This window comes from Engraulis encrasicolus, chromosome 2, assembly GCF_034702125.1.
Source record: "Engraulis encrasicolus isolate BLACKSEA-1 chromosome 2, IST_EnEncr_1.0, whole genome shotgun sequence".
Lineage (NCBI taxonomy): Eukaryota > Metazoa > Chordata > Actinopteri > Clupeiformes > Engraulidae > Engraulis > Engraulis encrasicolus.
In genome coordinates this window covers 24,929,746-24,947,059 of record NC_085858.1, presented here as the reverse complement: position 1 = coordinate 24,947,059, position 17,314 = coordinate 24,929,746, and the positions used below count along the sequence as shown (strand labels likewise).

Sequence of the window (17,314 nt, the reverse complement as noted above, 5' to 3'; positions counted from 1 at the left end):
TATACATCTGTGATCCACATTTCCTAAATCACCATTTCGACCTCTTTTGTGTGTGTTCGTGTGTGTGCGTGTGTGTGTGCGCGTGTGCGCGTGCGTGTGCGTGTGTGTGTATACATCAGTGGGTGCGGAGCTGCTGTCTGTGCTGGATGAGAGTGAGAGCAGCTTCATCTGGGAGCACATGCAGAGCTACGAGGACCAGGCACACGGGGCGTGGCTCGGCCTCAGCTTCAACCCGCAAGGTGAGAGGGAGAACAACGCTGCACTTTACACAATCATAGCAACATGCACAGAGATGGCAAACACACACATGGCATACATCTCAGTCTCAGCCTCAACTGTAACGTTTGGGGACAAACCCACACTCTCTCTCTCTCACACACACACACACACACACACACACACACACACACACACACACACACACACACACACACACACACACACACACACACACACACACACACACACACACACACATTAACACACTACCAGAAAGGCACACGCAAAGCCCACAAATGTGTCTGATATCTACTGATATGATCTGATGTATCCATCTCTCTTTCTACAGTATGTGGGCTTTTGCTGTGTCTTTATAGAGTAGAGTAGAGTATCATTTACTGAATCCAGGGTCCCAGGATCAATAATACCTGTGTCTGTGTGTGTGTATGTGTGCGCCTGTGTGTGTGTGTGTGTGTGTGTGTGTGTGCGTGTGTGTGTGCGTGTGTGTGTGCGTGTGTGTGTGTGTGTGCGTGTGTGTGTGTGTGCGTGTGTGTGTGTGTGTGTGTTTCAGATGGCACGCTGCAGTGGTCGGAGGAGGTGGGTCTGGGCTACACCAACTGGGAGCTGCAGGACGCCAACATGGGCATGCTGTCCCCCAGCACCTGCTTCTGGGTGCAGAGTAACACGGGCCTGTGGAAGATCAGCCCCTGCAAGAACCACACGCACGGCGTCATCTGCAAACGCCCACGCGGTACGACCTCACACACGCAAGCAAACCCACGCATGCACGCACGCACACACAAGTTGTGGCTAGTAGAGTAGCTGAATGGCTAGTGACTTGGGAAAGCCACGAGCCATAGTGACCGGCAATTGAAAAAGTTAAGGTGAAGCCCTGAGCACACCTTATCACAATCACGTTATCATGCTCACACACACACGCACACACACGCATAAAGATACACACAAATCTACAGTAAGTAGACCATTTCGTACATCTCAATACGTGTAAAATTGAAATGTGTTATACGATCAAAAAATATGATAAATCAGTAACCAGCAATAAACCAGCATTGACCAATAGTCTTGGGGTTACTTAAATTAATTACAAGATGTGTACTAAGTGTGCAGTGGAAACTATGTGAATAATATAAATGTTAATGCCCTTATTTTTTACAAGTGAGATACTGTATGTCAGTTTCAGTGACATTCTCCTCCATTCTGTCTTCTTCCAGGTGCCACTGCGTCTCCTTCAATTGGTGAGTATGAACAGACTGAGTGACGGCTGATACTGTATGTGCTTTAGTCTAATCGCCTCAATTATGACTTCATCGCTCAAGTTGTATTGCTCAAGTTCTATGTTTGGCATCCACTCTGCCCTCGACTCTCCCAGTAGGTTTATACTTAGACACATGTAATTACTCTATCACTCACTCTATTTTTCTCTCTCTCCCTTGGTGCGTTCCAATATGCGACCTTGCGTCCTCCACTTGTGCTTGTGGCCTCGTCCCGCCTCCTGGCCCCTCCTCCATTGAGAAAACAATAGTTTCCCAGCTGTCAGCCTAGCCACAACAACTTTTGGGGGACTGTTTTTTATTCACCATCCCAATTTCAAATGTGAAAATGACTTTACAATTGAGCTTTTGCGAGATATTCAAATATAATGCTGTTGTCAGTGATGTCATCATGACGTTTTACTTTCTGATATGAGGCCACAAGCACAAAGTGGAGGACGCAAGGTTGCATATTGGAACGCACCCCCTCTCACACACACACACACTCTCGCGTTCTCTCTATCTCTCTGTTTCTCCCTCTCACACACTCTCTCCCTCTCTCTCGGTTTCTGTCTCATTCTCTGTCTCTCTCTCATTCTATGTCTCTCTTCCTGCTATGTCATTGTGTTTCATCCCTCTTCTCCTTTGACATCTCTGCCCCTTCTCCTACCTTCTCTCTCCTACCTCTCTCTCTCTCTCTCTCTCTCTCTCTCTCTCTCTCTCTCTCTCTTCTCTCTCTCTCTCTCTCTCTCTCTCTCTCTCTCTCTCTCTCTCTCTCTCTCTTCTCTCTCTCTTCCTGCTCGGTCATTGTGTTTCATCCTTCTCCTTTTTCATCTTCTCCCCCCCCTCTCTCTGTTTCTCCCTCTCACACTCCCCCCCCCCCTCTCTCTCTCCATTTCTCTCTCTCTCTCCCTCTCTCTTTCTCCCGCACAGCGGAGGCGGACCATCTCCCAGCCCTGCTGCTGATCCTGGTGGCCCTGCTGCTGCTGGTGGCGCTGGTTCTGGGCGGAGTCTATCTTTACAGGAGGCGGGGCTCCGGGGCCGGGGGCTCTTATGAGGGCGCTCGCTACAGCCGCACTAACTCCACCCCCTCCGAGCAGCAGGAGAAGAACATCCTGGTGTCGGACATGGAGCTCAACGAGCAGCCGGAATAATCCGGAAAACTCCGGAAGAAAAATACAAATCTATATATGCCGGGAGGAGAACAGCAGCACCGCACAGCTCAGCACAGCCCAGCACAGAGAGACGAGATGAGATGAGATGAGCCCGGGCAGGGACTAAAAGACAGGATTTTGACATTCCCTATTGTATATTTGCTTTTGAGTTCTGTTTTTGTTGATGTTTGTTTACGTGTTTGTGTTTTTGTTTCTTGGTTTTTGTCGAATTTGATGCTGAGAGGGCTGTGTGGAGCACAGCGGATGTCAATCAAAAGACTTGAAAAAAACAAAAAGCACCCGCCCCAACTGCCACATCCCTTGTGACTACCATAGGACATGGCCGCTTGTCAATCACTCAGCTCAGCCAATCACATCGGTTTATTTTCAGAACAGCCACAGAACAACACAAAATAGTACATTATATGTTTTAAAACCTTTACTAATGGCACATGCAAACAGTGTAAGGTTGTTTTGTTTTCCACACATTCCTGCTTTTGGCTCTTCTTCTACGTTTTTTCAGTCTGTGGACCAACGACCTTCACACCACCCTAGGACGAATTGGTGCACCAATCAAAGCCCTAACTAGGGAGAGTCATGAAAAGAACATACACGCTGTTAAAATATTCTCTGCTTAGCATAGGTAGCTTAAAGGGACACTGTGTAGGAAATGGTCAAAAAAGGTACTGCAACTATGCTGCTCATTGAAACAGGGCTGCCTATTGCCAAATTTGATCTTTATATGAAAGTTTACTCAGTAATAAATATTTTCTAGTATGGTCTAAGTACAGTCATTTTTGCAGCTAAAAATGGCTATTTCTGGAAATTCAAAATGGCGGACCATGGAGAAGATTCCCCTTTTCATGTATGAAAAGTGCAATTTTTCCAGTCATAATGCATACTTAGAATTTGATGCTGGTGGTAAGTATTCATGAAAAAAGGTAACATTAGTGGGCAGCATGAATTCTGGAAAGAAACAACTAAAAGTCTCACACAGTGTCCCTTTAACATTTTGATCAACAAAATCGGCTTTCAGACCACTAGTTGTCCATGGACGAAGCTTTTATAAACACTGCTCTGCAACAAACACACGGTGCCAAAGACTGACTGGAAACTGACCATGAGCATCCAGCATTGTTGTCTAGCCAGCGTTGGCTGAGCTCATCCTCAGTCAGATGTATTTGCGTACACACACACACACACACACACACACACACACACACACACACACACACACACACACACACACACACAGCTCTGCTGCTGTAGTGCCTTTCCTCGACCCCGACCAGTGTTTTCTGCCGTATCAGTATTCCTTTGTGTCATGTCAGCAAGTTTGTGTTTTTGTCTGGGTTAGTTATGAGGGGACACAACTTTTCTTTCTGTCTATTTTTTTTCTTTTTTTTGTTGTTGTTGTTAATTTTTGTTGATACCCCCACCCACTCCAAATGCTCGCACAGGCAAAAAATGATGCACATTAACATCTGCATGCGTGCACGTGTGTGTGCGCACATTCACACATGCACACACACGGGGCATTTTTTTCTGTAAGTATTCCTTCCTTTTATTCTTCCTTTTTGCCCTTTTTTGCAGGCATGGGCTACACATCACAACAAGGCACATACTATACTGTACATGCACAGGGGCGAACACACAACAGGACCTGCACACCGTAGCACAATACTCGTAAGGCAGACACACACCACCAAAGAGGAACCATACACAGGCAGTACACTCACACACACAAAGACACACACAGCCACACACATCATAAAGTGGCAAGCCACACACAGCCCAACTGGTCACCAAGTAGCGAGAGAAATTGACCAGTCACAACCACATGGCCCTGTGCAAACCCTATGTGAAAGGGCAACAAGTGGAACTGTTGAAACATAGTGCGCTTGTCTGTGTAATACAGTATAATGATGAAGGAGGATGGGGTAGAGCATTGGTTAAAAAGGTGGGGTTGCAGGTTAACCATTTTAAGAAAATGTAATATTATGACATCACGTTGGGGGTTCCGCAGGCTCATAGGAGTCTATGTAGAACCTTAGAATCCTGGGGGAGTTCCCCCAACGTGATGTCATACCTGCAACCCCACCTTACTCCCCTCACCAACCGGCAACCTTTGGGCTACAAGTCTGACGCCCTAACCGCTTACCCATCTTTGTATGATACAGTATGATGATCTTCCCCAGTGCTGTAGATGAGGGTCAGAGTAGTTTCAGCACTTGGTCCAGGAAGACAAATGCTGAGGCACTCAAAGTTGCAATTTGTTTTACTTTTTTATTTGGCTACAATGCCTGCGCGTTTTGGCCCTAAAAAGTACAAAAATTGCAACCTTGAGTGCCTCAGCATCTGTCTTCCTGGACCAAGTTTGAGAGCCCCTACACTGATGAGCACCAAGAAAAAAAGGTGAAGACCCAGAAGCACTCCAATTACCTGCTTGTGTTTGATAGTTTCAGCCCTGTCAGCTCCTGTTGCCCTTCATTCACGCATGAGCACTTACACACGCACGTATAGCCTACTCAGACGCTCAAGCACCAACACGCCCATGCATGCTAGCTGCGTTGGAGTCGTCCTTATACCGCAGGTTACATTATGTACATTTAAAAGAAAGAAATGGGTCACAGCTTGCAGGTCACACTATCTCTCTGTCTCTGGTACTCCTCCCCATTGCCCACTTCTCCAAACTATCCCCAGATCAGCAGTCCAAGAATACAGCCCCTGTAGGAATGCCTCATGGCTCTCTGGCTTGTGGCGTTGCAGTGAGACATTTTTAAACTTGGACGATTTGGGTTTTTTTTTCTTTCCTCTCTTCTTGGGTGTCAGGGTTGGGGAGGGGGTTTTGAGTTATTTTAATATTTCTGTATTAAGGTTGAGCGGGCCACATAGGTACCTGTAAAAAAATTTTGTGTGTGTGTCTCAATGTCATCTGTTGTGAATGTGTGTTTGGATGTGTGCATGTGTGTGGTTGTGCGGATAAATTTTGAGGCGGGGGGGGGGTTGCCTTGACAACTGGACCCGGCACCAGCTGTGGAATGTTTAGTCAGCAAGGAAAGACTAGGCAGGGACCAATCAGATTCAAGAGTAGAGATGGGGAATGGGAGGGCAGAGAAAGACAGTTCTAGAAAGTGTGTCCACCAAAGGAAGTGAGGGAGACGAAGGGGGAGAAAAGAGATGAAAAAGAAAAGAGGTGAAAAGGACGGGAGGAGGTGTTTCAAGGTAAACTATAAAATAGTTTTTGTGCAGTGTGGTGGTCCGCTGTCGGCCCCAGGTGGTGACTATTGGTATTGCATTTAGACATTCAGGCACAACCAGCAACGAGATGAGGGAGACTGAGAAGCTGTTTACACGTATGTGGATATTTTTGAAAACACATTGGTTTTGGCCTCTCATTTACACACAAATAAAGTTTGAGAATGCACATGAAAAATATCCCATTTAGGGCGCTAAAATGCACCTGTCTCAATGGAGTTTTACTTTTTTATCCACATGTTGACCAGCAATACTAACAGCAATCTTAATTGGACTCTCTCACTCAAGTCTCACTCAAATTGTGTTTTGTGTTTGACCTAAATCTTCTGGTAAATCTGTATGTTGGTGGGTAGTGTGTGTGCTTGCGTGCGTGCGTGCGTGCGTGCGTGCGTGCGTGCGTGCGTGTGTGTGTGTGTGTGTGTGTGTGTGTGTGTGTGTGTGTGTGTGTGTGTGTGCGTGCGTGCGCGCAGCCCTGTGGTACTCTCCAGTCTGTGACTGTGAAGGACGTTGTACAGTAGATAGAGGGTGGATTGCTGTTCAGGGGTTGGGTGGGTGAGAGGGAGTGTGTGTGTGTGTTGGGTGGGGGGGGGGCAATAACGGGTTTATGAGGGATTCCCATAAGGGAGTCCTTGTGAAGACAATGTCAAAAGAAGCACCTGTCAATTTTTTTTCTCTTTGTTTCATTTTATGTCTTTTTTTGGGATATTTCTGTTTTTATATGAAATAAATAAAGTATATGTTGGCTATCCTTTTTGGTGGGGAGTGTGTTTGCATGAATGGTTAATGAATCTCTCTCTCTCTCTCTCTCTCTCTCTCTCTCTCTCTCTCTCTCAGTCTAATTAGGTGTGTGCATGTGTGTATGTGAGGGAGAGAAAAAGAGAGAGAGAATCAGAAAGAGAGCATGTGAATGTGCAGTGTGCATGTGTTTGTTTGTGTGCATGCAGGGGTGTGTGTGCGAGAGAGAGAGAGAGAGAGAGAGCATCTTTGTGAATGAGCATTGTGTTTGTTTGTGTGTGTGTGAGACACAGAAAGACAAAGAGCAAGAAAGAGCATGTGAGTGAGGGAGCAGTGTGTGTGTGAGTCAGCTGTGCTGGTCACTGGGGCGTGCTCATCTGAGTCACCGCACATGAACCTGAATCCAGCTGAGGCCTGAGCCCTGCTGACACACACACACACACACACACAGTGCTCTCTCACACACATATTCTCTCTCTCTCTCTCTCTCTCTCTCTCTCTCTCTCTCTCTCTCTCTCTCTCTCTCTCTCTCTCTCACACACACACACACTATCCCACCCCCCTCTGTGTCAAGCACATGAGCACAGCAGACACATGCTTCATAAATAATAAAGGTGAGCACAGATGCACACAAACACAACTAGACGGACACGCAAGAAGAAGAGAAGGAGAACTGCACCCGACTACAACATGCACAAGTGAAGCCCACAGACAGGACTGGAATCAAAGAATGGCCCGGGCATTTTTTACCTGAATTGGCCCCTTCATACTTACACATGTCGCTGCTTACATACTTGGTCCACATTGGCTCAGTCCACTGTTTTTTTTTTTTTTTAGGTGGAACAATGGGCTTCCATCTCAACAAGAAAATAACAGTGTCAGCCCCTGGAACTGTCGGCACACCGGGAAAATTCCCTGTAATCCAGATGACCAGTCCAGGTCAGCTCACACAGAAACAGGAGATTGTGGTGATACATACGCAATACGAATAAAAATAGTGGCTATATGCAGGATGAAAATATCAATATGTAATGGGTAGAGAAAAATATAACTCATATAATTTATGCAAAACGAAATGCAGAGATGTGCAGGGGAATGCTGACATGGAAAACGAGAGAAACAAATGTTGGGCTCATTTTGGTGCATCGTGGGATGAAAGTGGAACGCTCCTAACATCAACTGATGAGGAGGTGAATAACACCATGGGAATGGTGGGGATGTGTGTGTGTGTGTGAGAGAGAGAGAGAGCGAGAGAGAAAGAGAGAGAGAGAATCATTATTTTGTCTATTACCACTCAATTAATTTTGAATTAATGTAATTTAGTTTCGCCTTTGGGTTTTAATGGTTTTGAAACATGTGTATAGAGCATGTTTTGTTTCAGTGACCAATTTGTTTTCCAATGCAAATAATATGAGCACTGTATATGAATGACAGTTGTGCTTTTATTGTAGGAATTAAAATGAAACCTACAAGGTCTACGGAAGTGTTGGACACACTACCCCAATGTGTGGCTATGTGAAGTAGTCACTGTTTTACAGTGTGTGTAGTGTGGAACTGGAGCATGGTTTACAGAGCATTAAAAGAAAGCCACATCATCCAGGCAGCTAGGACCTTTAGAATGTTGGTGATTATTTGGGCAGGTCAGTGGAATAACCTCACAACTGGTTGCTGTTATGGTAGCATTTATGACATCATTTAGCTCCATTATAATAGTGGAATGTAGTGGCCAGCAAATGTATTTCAGGTTATTGCATAGTCTAATGCAGTGTTTCTCAACCTTTTTTTAGGCGAGGCACCCTTTCAATTCATGAAAAATGTCAAGGCACCCTGAACCAACAAGCCGTAACATGGCATCTCATCCGATACCACACAAGCTTAAAAGTAACACATTTGGAGATGTCACACGACCTACGTTCGAAGTTGCAGCTGACTGGGGTGACCTTCGGTCGGGTCCGTTGGGTCCGTTTCTCGATTCTTGTCGTTGCTAACCGTCTTAAGACCGTCTCAAGACGTAACACCATTCCCTTGGATTTAGTGGTAAGCATCGCTGTCGAGAGAGAGTTGAGTCGCTCTTACGAAGGGCGTTGCTACTGTCATTAGCAAAGATGCTTTCGAGATACGGACCCCTGGCTCTTTGGTGTAGCGGTCACAGATGCAGTTTGGTACCCCGCGCGCGCCTGTAATCACACATGCTACACATCCATGTGCACGGACAGACACACACACAAATTGCCCTTCCCATTCCCAGTTGTCTCCATTCACAGGCTTGTACTTACTTAGAGTGTAATCACTCAAACACACACACACACAGACGCACACACACACACACACACACACATACACACACACACACGTGTGTGTGTGCCCGCCCATGTGCACGCACGTTTCTTGTATAAACACATAGTCAGACTACTAGACACGATGCATGTACGAAAGCTGACTCTTGCCACCTCTATGAGGTGTTGTCCTCCCTATGGGATTAACACACTAGCACATATTCATCCACGGCCCAATGCGGAGTCCACTGTTGTTTATATTACATCATGTCTAGGAGCTTGTCAGCTGTTGCAGCCCCCAGCTAATCACAGGGGAATGTGGAGATATCATAACCCCATGAACTGTCCCACTGAAGTAGATTAGGTAGTGGCCCTCAGTGTGTGTGTGTGTGTGTGTGTGTGTGTGTGCAGTGGCGTAACTATCGGTAAGCAGGGACTGCAGTTGCTTACGGGCCCCCATTGGTACTGGGGACTAGAATGTCTCAGCATACGCAGAAAATTCCCCTGTAACGCAGAAAATTCCCCTGTAACTCTTCTGATTAACAAATGTTGACCGGACCGTATTTATATCACAACAGATGCCACCGTCCAACATGATGGTGTGCCGTTTAAACACGACACCAATGGCAAAGCCATGCTACTATTAATACTGTGCTAATAACTGTGTTTAGTTCATTAGACGGTTCTTTAAAAATACAGTCATATGATATGTTTCAAACTGCAATAAATATCTTAACAATACGGTGTATTTGAGTCTTTTATTTTTTTACATTACGACTTGGAATTATGGGTTATGGGTTATGATGAACTGATTGAACATGTTACGTAGCCTACGTAACGTGCGTGCATACAGGAAGAACTTTGGTGCAACGTGCAAGACGTCACATCACGTTAGACATAGAAGAAATCTGATCATATTATCTAAACTTTAACAATGTGTTGGCGACGATGGATAACAAAAAGAAGCACCGGAGCGGATTTCAAAAAAGAAAGTGGAAAGAGGAGCTGCTGGAAGAACTGAAAAAACTTCCGAAAATAAACTCCTTTCAAAGAGCCGCAGAGGGAAAGGTGGACGTTGTTCCTGCTAGCTACAGTGAAGATTGCGACCAAGAAGAGAACTATGGACAGAGGGGGGCTGTGAAAGTATCTAGCCCCCTTGTTGTGCTAGAAGCAGGGGGTCTGACTCTGACAGTGACAGCTCGTTTACAGAAGATGACAACCTGGCCGGCTCAACACCGACGAGGGAGCACCCAACTGATATGGGACATTTCCCCGACAGCCTTGATGCAGACGTGAAAAGGGGAAAGGACAAGCAAAACAATGTTAGCACGCCACATATCCAGCTTGCTAGCCGCGGTGCGTGTGTTGAACTGTGGATTTAAGTCAAGTGGAATAATTGCGAGAAGCTGAGATCAAGACAGCGTTTTATGGTAAGGTAAGGACATTTGGTTATTAATTTTGCCGGCCGTGGCATAATGAGTTGGCTTTATTTTGCCTGGTGCGATTGTTGTCACAAGCCTGAAGTTGTCACAAGCCCGTTTTGAAGTGTGTTTGGCTAAATGTTATTGCGCTATGTAGACGGACTCGGATGTTGTAACATTCTTTTTTCAAATTTCGTGCGCTTTAAATCTGTACCTGTGCTCGTCATGTTCTGCTTTTACATGTCTTCATGAAGACTTTGGAAAATCTCCATATATGGCATTTCAATGCAGATATGCCAAAACGACAGAGGAGTAGGCTACTGCACATTCGTTGAAGGAAGGGGTGGTGCTTGAAAAGATATCGGTTGTAGTTATGCATTTGCGTGAATGTTTCACATACATTTCAGACACAAGCTTGCAGCTAGTGTCAATGTATTTGAATGATTAGTACTGTGCCTAGCAATGACTGCATATCTATCTGAAAGACTAACTATTAGTCTCTTGAGTTTCATTTTGGCAACATAGGAGGACTATAGTTTTAGTGGGTTTCTGGATTGGTCTGTCGCGCGTCTGTGTGGTCACTTTGCAGGTGTAAAGTGAACGTTTTAAATGCACTCAAATACACTGAGGTTTGGCTCGTCTGATTTTTTCGGGGTTTTATGATTACTGCCTACGTCTGCCGTCACCTAGGCCTACGTGTTTTCGTGGATGTGTAGCGGTATACCAAATGTGTTTTCATGGACATGCATGGTGTGCCGTCAGCATGTTTTTGTTTATGTGGTGATGCGCTGTCATCAAATTTCCGTTCAAGGTGCGCTGTCACCATTTTTCTGTGTGTGATGTGTGATCAATACTACTAAGAAGTGCATAATTTTATGTTCCTTTATGTGACCTTTATCACGTGTTGTACTTTATATGGGGCCCACACAGATAATGTTGCTTACGGGCCTATTGCTGTGTCGTTACGCCACTGTGTGTGTGTGTGTGTGTGTTTGTGCGTTTGTGTGTGTGTGTGTGTGTGTGTGTGTGTGTGTGTGTGTGTGTGTGTGTGTGTGTGTGTGTGTGTGTGTGTGTGTGTGTGTGTGTGTGTGTGTGTGTGTGAGCTTGCCTGCCGACAACTAGGGGTTTCGACAAATGGGTCAGTCGTCCTTGGTCTAGGGAAGGGTGTGTGTGTGTGTGTGTGTGTTTGTGTGTGTGTGCGTGTGTGCGTGTATGTGTGTGTCCGTTTGCCCGCTGACAACTAGGGGTTTCGACAAATGGGTCAGTTGTCCTTTGTCTAGGCCCTATACACTAGGGTGTGTGTATGTGTGTTACATCAAAGTAAACAGCTTACATACACTTCGTTAGAATGTGGTCTAAATGCCTTTACAAAAGTTTTGGATATCCTTCTCCCAGCATTCATGCATATTTGGCAGGAATTTTGGCCCATTCCTCCAGTCAGAACTGATACAGCTGGACCATGTGTGTAGGACATCCTACACACACGTCATGTAAGCTCTGAATAGGATAGGATTTAGATCAGATATTTGTGATGGCCTCTCCCAAATGTTTCCTTTGTTGCCCTTTGGCCATTTTTAACAAGTTTGGCCATATGTATAAGGCCACTGTCAATTTGGAAGGCCCATTTGCTTCTAAGCAATGACCTAGTCATCATGTTGACCTAGTGGTAGATGTTTTGAGTTCCTTCAATAATTTTCCATTCTTTTTTTCATAGTGCCATCTATTTTGTAATGTGAGCCCCTTTCAGCAAAATAACCCGATAACAAGGAACTGCCATACCCAGGCTCCGACCTCGTAATGACACAACCCCTTCGGCTCTGCTACTACTCAGGCAAAGCGCTTGTTCAGGTACATTCTGAGCTCCGCCTAGGAGTGAAGGTATCAATGCATCAAAGTCAAAGTACTCAAAATATGTTAAGCCTTTCATTACAGTGTCATTTCATTATATAGGTAGGAAATCGATTTTGGCTTGGTTTACTAGTCGTGCAGAGATGTTTAAATAGGGAAGACGTGGAACAATTTGGTCTCTGCTTTCCATCGGCAAAGCTGAGCCAAACTAATGCTAACGAGTTTGGGCCACACACGTTGCTGACTGGAGGTGCGTCCAAAGACGAGGCTGGTTGGGAGGAGCTCATCTCAGGTCAGAGAAGAACACTTTATTATTGAAACACGGTGCTCTGTTCCTTTAATAGTAAATCACCTAAAACTGTAAAATTGGGTTTAAATCTGGTTTCAAATCAGAGCACGAGACATTAAATATGATTACGTGTCTTTACATACGTACATTACATCCAGTATATGTAAACTTCTGATTTCAACTGTACCGTATTGTGTTGGCGTGCTTTCGTGTTTGTGTGAGGTACAGTAGGGGGTATAATCAATCACTGCATTAGGTGCTTAATAGCATCATGACTGTGTGGATGGGTGCTGAGTAGACTGGACTGAAGAGAGCCAGAGTGAGAGTGAGTGAGCTGCTGATGGAGTGAGTCACACTCATCTAACCCTCATGGAGACAGGACCTCCCTGCTGCCTGCTGACACTCCTCCTTTCCAAAGAGCATCTTCACTTTTTCTCCATATCTCCTTACCCTCCCTCTCCCTCTCCCTCCCCTCTCCATGTCCTTTGATTTCTGTCTTTGTCTCTCTGCCTCTGTCTGTCTGTCTCTCTCTCTCTCTCTCTCTCTCTCTCTCTCTCTCTCTCTCCCTCTCTCTCTCTCTCTCTCTCTCTGTCTCTCTCTATCTATCTTTCTCTTGACGTTTCGATTAATGTAAATATAGAATATAGAATAGAATATATCTTTTATCTGTCATTGTAATAGGTGCATTTGATTGTTGATTGACGTCAAAAAATAAAACAATTAAAAAATGAATAATTATTTTTTTTATTTATTTTTTAATGTTGACATGTAAATTAGTTTTGCCTTAGTTGAAATCGATTTTCAGAAACACTGTATAAAGCATATATTGTTCCAGTGACTCATTTGATTTGTCATTTGTTTTCTCATGCATCTAATAAGAGCACCATATGAATGACAGCGCATGTATGAAGGGGCCACAGCAGCTTTAGAATGTTGGTGATTATTTGGGCAGGTCAGTGAAAGAACCTCACAACTGGTTGCTATGGAGTTGTTATGACATCCTTTATGACATCATTTATCTCCGTGATGAAAGTAGAATGTTGTAGCCTGCAGGTTGTTGCATAGCCTAGTGCAGTCACATTACATGTCTCTGCATTGTGTTATTGTTATTTAGTTCCTCAAGATTGAGACAAATGCTTCACAATTAAATTACAGAAGATGAAAAAAGGTCAGTACAGTTGTATTGAATAGGCCTATATACATTTTATATTATACGTAGGCTTATATAATACGTAAAGTTTCACTATGAATTCTTTTAAGCTCAAAAGTATTCGATTTTAAAGGTCAAATATGTAATTTTCAAAATGTCCTGCTTATGTACAAATTTGATCTTTTCACTAATATTTATAATATTGGTCTGACCAAAATACAATGAGTTCCAGTATGTACTTTTCAAAGTGTATCCTACTTATGTACTAATTTCATCTTTTCACTAATATCTATAATATTGGTCTGATAAAAATAAAATAAGTTTTGCAGTCAAGTTTGGCGTGTTTCTGTCGGTTGCTATGGAAATTATGTTGATTCCTCACCTAGCCAGTATACATTAGCCCACGGTGTTTGCTAAGTTGCTTGGGTAACCCATATCTTCATTTATGATAAAGTGTAAATGTAAATTTCTGAGTGAAAATGAATACTTAGAAATTGATGATGGTAGTAAACATTCATGAGAAAAATAACACTTGTGGCACAAGTTCTGGAAATAAACTACTGAAATATAGTATCTACTTTGACAGACGAATATTGAAGAAATGTGTTGTATTTTGCGTACATTATTTGTAGGCTCTGAAGGTCCTCCTGTGCCTGACCCTGGCTCATCAGGATCCTTTGATGTCTCAAGACCAGGATCTGCTCCAGGCCCATCTCAGGAGGAGCCCTCTCTATCTGATCTACAGGAATACATCCTGAACCTCTCTGATGAGTACGTTTTGTTTCCATTTTACAGATAATGCACATTCCATATTACTGTGTAATTACTTCCACAAATACACGATGTAAAAGTGGTTGGCTCAAGTTGCTTTTGGTGATTACGTTATAACAAAAAAAGATTGACATTAAAAAATGATATTAACATACCGGTAATGTCTTGTTCATTTTTCACTGTAGGGAGTGGATGGCGTTCGCCAGCCTGCTTCATACCCCTGTGAGTAGGCCTACACTAGCAATTGGTTCTGACAGCATCAGATTGGTCTAGCCTAACCATATATGCCCTAAGTAAAGTTGTTGGTCCTTAGTTTTGTTTATAAACAGACATTTTGTATATTTATTTGTCCTCAGATGACCAGGACACACTTCCTCCAAATATGTAAGGCCATCCTTAGAGTGGTCAGCTTCAGCTCCATCACCATGGTTGTGCCAGCCTATGTGTGCATGACCAAGCATGCTGAAATGCATTTCAGCAGACCCTCGAGTGCCACCAGCTTTGTCTCATCATCTGAAATCACTCCAAAAAGACCTGGGAGTCAGATGTTCCTCAAGCTGAAAAGTGCTCTTGGAAGTCTGCAGAAATCTGTGGCATGGCAGAAGACATCTCACTCACCTGATGCACCTGCTCAGTGCCCTATGGTGGCAGAACATGGTGGAAGTGAATCCCATGACCTGACCTGTATGGCAAAAACCTTGCAGAGGCTCTTATCCAGTGAAAATATTGACAACATCGCCAAGGGCCTTGTGGATCAAATTCAGGCCGTTCGGCAAGACAGGAGCCCAACTCCCACTACTCTGGATGGAAAAAGTAGCCCTGGGTCTGAGAGTCGAGAGACCGCTCCCCAGAAGGCCACTCAGGTAGTGTACTCTTTCACTGAGCAGGCCATCAAGGTATTGCTGAAGCCTTTCCTTCGCCCTCTGGTGGAATGGAATGCTGGTCGAGATGTTTCTATGTCCAGTGTCTCCGGGATTGGAAGCACACCAGCGGAAAAATCACTTCTTGGACAAGAGAAGCCTGACTGCAGCTGTCTGGTAGCCAGGTTAATGCAAGCACTGCCCAGCATTCCTCATCAGCAAACAGCAAATTTGACAACGTTTGCTAGATCAAGCTCTTCTACCGAAGTTGCAAATGTCTTCTCCCAGCTCATGACCTCCCAGGTCATTGACATGATCGACTCAGAGATGGCAAAGCATCTTGATCAGAAAATAACGCAAGATGAAGCTTTGGCTAGGATCCTGTCAACAACACCTGATAAAGATGAGCCTGTGCTTGGCAAATTCCGTACTTCTAGCCCTGATGCCCAAGGTGGTTTGATGTCAAGGCTCCTCAAAAGGTTCCTCTCAGAGTTCAAATCGACTGATTTGCCTGTCCTTGATGCAGTTGATGATGTCCCAGCCTCTGCCTCCATCAGTGAGAAGACTCAGTCCGCATCCGCCAAACTTGAAGATGTGCTAGGACTCTTCACAAGTGTGATGGTTCACAAAGTGTTGGAGCTCCTTGATGCCGACTTGGAAGGGAAACAGGGCGGGGACCTTGACCTGGCAAATGGAGTTTATGACAGAGACACGAGGCCTCCGAGTGCACTCAGCATTCCTTTCAGCTCTACAGCTCCCTCCATGCCACACTCAGATTCCATCATCACTGACATATACAAGTATGTGACTACCCGTGACAAACAGTTCATCTCTGCTGCGCGCAAGCATCCTGGAGACACAGAAGACAATGGCTGTTTGGTCACAGCACTAGTGCTGCGTCTGTTGACCAAGATGCAAGATCAGCAGACTGCCACTGCAGATGCTAAAACGGACACCCAGAAGCTACTGGAACGACTCTTGCTCGAGTTCACCAATGCGTCAGGCGCTCTGGAGTTCAGCGCGTATCAGAACAACGCCAAACTGCAGGCACTCTACTGCACCCTGAACACACGCCTGCTGAGGAACTTTGGATCGCGGGGCATCCTGCAGAGACCAGTGGATGCAACAGACCCCTCATTTGATGACCTGCTGATGTCAGCATTGAGCAAGGAGCTGCTGAAACAGTGTGATGCGGAGGCCACGGCTGGCACATCAGCCCCAGGTGCCCCACCCCCTCCTGAGCCTCAGACAGGACGCACAGGCAGTCAGACACACAAGAGGTGGTTCAGCTTCAAGGTAAATGAAAATCATACTTTGTTTATTGATTGATTGCTTAATTCTGTCAATTGAAGCTTTATAATATGGTAACAGGTAACAGACAAAATCTTTAAAATGGTGTGCTTTCCTCTTCCAGATTCCAAAGAGACACAGCAAGACGAAAGTGTCTCCCTCTGATACCGTTCCTCCTGGCACAAGTAGGTGTTATCTAACATCTTTTTCTTTTTGTTTTTCATTTTGGTGCCTATGTTGTTGATGTCTTTGTTGTTAGTTTTAGTAATTGAGGTACTGATTTTTCTCTCTCTTCAACAGATCAGAGTAACAACGCTGATGCGGCTGTGCCTGTCCAGAAGCCTCGTAAACGCTCGATGTTCATCAGGTTGTTCACGTGTTGCTTCAAAGGCTCAGAGGAATCCTGAACCCCTTCCCTTCTCCCCAACCTCCCCAAACTCCCTTTCCATCCCCATTCCAAGAGCTGGGCACAAGCACACACACACACACACACACACACACACACACACACACACACACACACACACACACACACACACACACACACACACACACACACACACACACACACACACACACACACACACTCACACACGCGCACGCACACACACACACACACACACACACACAAAGACAATAAAGACAATTAAAAAACTAAAATATAAAAACAATAAAAACATAAAACCTATATTGATTGCCTTCTGTCTGAAGCAAAACAATTCATATCTCGTACTGAGACAAATAGACAACAGATGATGAATAAAACATAACA

The 17,314-nt window shown here is 44.7% G+C and overlaps 2 protein-coding genes across 2 annotated transcripts in view; both read left to right on the top strand.

Moving 5' to 3' along the window:
• mrc2 (mannose receptor, C type 2) overlaps positions 1 to 4,894 on the top strand; it is an 82,581-nt gene extending 77,687 nt beyond the window's left edge. The window contains exons 26-29 of the mRNA XM_063184708.1: positions 120 to 239; positions 791 to 970; positions 1,452 to 1,475; positions 2,424 to 4,894. Of these exons, the coding sequence (XP_063040778.1) occupies positions 120 to 239; positions 791 to 970; positions 1,452 to 1,475; positions 2,424 to 2,644 (545 nt within the window). The 3' untranslated portion in view covers positions 2,645 to 4,894. The remainder of the gene's footprint in view (positions 1 to 119; positions 240 to 790; positions 971 to 1,451; positions 1,476 to 2,423) is intronic.
• Positions 4,895 to 13,545: 8,651 nt separating this feature from the next.
• LOC134461582 (uncharacterized) lies at positions 13,546 to 17,073 on the top strand. The gene is made up of 6 exons (XM_063214478.1): positions 13,546 to 13,639; positions 14,254 to 14,392; positions 14,578 to 14,614; positions 14,749 to 16,548; positions 16,667 to 16,727; positions 16,843 to 17,073. Exons 1-6 carry the CDS (start codon positions 13,630 to 13,632, stop codon positions 16,947 to 16,949), a joined length of 2,154 nt encoding a protein of 717 aa, XP_063070548.1. The 5' UTR covers positions 13,546 to 13,629; the 3' UTR covers positions 16,950 to 17,073.
• The last annotated feature ends 241 nt before the right edge of the window (positions 17,074 to 17,314 follow it).